At 41.9% G+C, this 1,758-nt stretch overlaps 1 protein-coding gene across 1 annotated transcript in view; it reads left to right on the top strand.

The window, feature by feature from the left end:
- The window catches only part of LOC104617058 (early growth response protein 1-B-like), a 1,998-nt gene extending 834 nt beyond the window's left edge, over positions 1-1,164 (top strand). The window contains 1 exon segment of the mRNA XM_010282275.1: positions 1-1,164. This exon segment is cut by the window's left edge and continues 24 nt beyond it. Coding sequence (XP_010280577.1) covers positions 1-483 — 483 coding nt within the window. The 3' untranslated portion in view covers positions 484-1,164.
- The last annotated feature ends 594 nt before the right edge of the window (positions 1,165-1,758 follow it).

The raw sequence follows: 1,758 nt of genomic DNA, 5'->3' as shown, positions 1-1,758 counted from the left end.
AGCAGGAGCGACCACTTGACTACGCACATCCGCACACACACAGGAGAGAAGCCATTTGCCTGTGACATTTGTGGCAGAAAGTTTGCCAGAAGTGATGAGAGGAAGAGACACACTAAAATCCACCTTAGGCAGAAGGACAAGAAAGTGGAAAAGGCAGCTCCGGCCTCAACTGCTTCCCCAATTCCTGCCTACTCATCCTCTGTGACTACATCCTACCCTTCCTCCATTGCCACCACTTACCCCTCACCAGTGCGCACAGTGTATTCCTCCCCTGCTCCCTCTTCCTACCCCTCCCCGGCACATACCACATTCCCATCTCCTTCTATAGCAACCACTTATCCCTCTGGCACTGCTACTTTTCAGACCCAAGTGGCCACCTCCTTCTCATCTCCTGGGGTCACCAACAATTTCAGCTCACAGGTGACCTCAGCACTTTCAGACATGACGACAGGCTTTTCTCCAAGGACAATTGAGATTTGCTGAGATTACCTTCTGGAACAGGAGAATTCACCTTCTCCTTTGGTACTACCAGACATGGAGTCTCCAATTACTCCCCCAATACCATACATTGCAAGGCTATTTAACTTTTCTTGAAACTTCAGCTGCCTGAAACAACTGCCATTTAAGTTTTCCACCTCTGTTGAATGACTTAATTTGCATGGACTGTGGATATAAGTTCAGTATAATTTTCCCTGTAAACAATAGTCTTTTATTAGGAAGAAAGGACTTTTGATTAAGTATGTAGCTGATGTAAATTGTACATGTGCCATGGTTTTGCTTTCCTTTAGGTACTATTGATGTGAAAAATCTTTGCATATCCATATTGTATTATTTGGAGTTTGCAGGGCCATATTTTGTAAATGTTAATTCTATTTCAGTGACAAAGCTGTAATGAGTTTCAAACTTCTTTGGGAACAGCACTTATTGTATTTGAGCATGTTACAGTGATGCTATGTAAATATCACCTGATGAGACACTCATGTGGCAGAAGTTTTGGTGCCTTTTTGTGAAGCCTTGCTGACATCATGCATTTGTGTGAATGGATGCTTTGCATCTTGCCTTAAAGTGAAAGGGATGTTACTCAAAGAATGTAAGGGAGAGCAGGGAATGGGTGGGGAGGGGAGCACGAGAAAGCCCTGGGGGATGGAATGTAAGCAAAAAAACCCCCCACACCTCTCAAAGTCTATTTTTGTTACAAAAATGTAAATTTATATATATATATATTCAGGAGTTGGAATGTTGTAGTTACCTACTGAGTAGGCAGCAATTTTTGTATGTTATGAACATGCAGTTCATTATTTTGTGGTTTATTTTTACTTTGTAATTGTGTTTGTTAAAATGAAAGTGACTGTTTGGCTTCTAAACACATCGAATGCGCTTTCCTGCCAATGGGATATTTGGTGTACAATACCCTTCAGAAAAAAATAAATAAAATATCAAATCGTGCAGACTTCCACATTTTCCTTTAAGTTGCTACATAGGAAGACTGTGCTGCAGCAACCTGGACTCCTTGAGTGGCTGGAAAGTAACAAGTGCTGCTTGTCTCCTGGAGAAATACCCACTTAAAGAAAGGAGAGGAGACCAATCACTCCTAAGACCAGTTGCTCGCAAAGGCATGGATGGAGGACACAAGTCCTTAAGTGATCACCTGCTCTTTTGAAGTAGCCACAATTCCTGTTTTCTGGCTTCTCCAGAAGCATGTGATCTAATCTTAGGAAGAAAAACAATTTTCCCAGTGCTGAAAATGAAGTTTAACAA

Source organism: Phaethon lepturus, unplaced genomic scaffold (assembly GCF_000687285.1).
Source record: "Phaethon lepturus isolate BGI_N335 unplaced genomic scaffold, ASM68728v1 scaffold5822, whole genome shotgun sequence".
Taxonomy (NCBI): domain Eukaryota; kingdom Metazoa; phylum Chordata; class Aves; order Phaethontiformes; family Phaethontidae; genus Phaethon; species Phaethon lepturus.
Note: the sequence above shows the minus strand (reverse complement) of the source record. Positions and strands in the feature narration are given on the sequence as shown.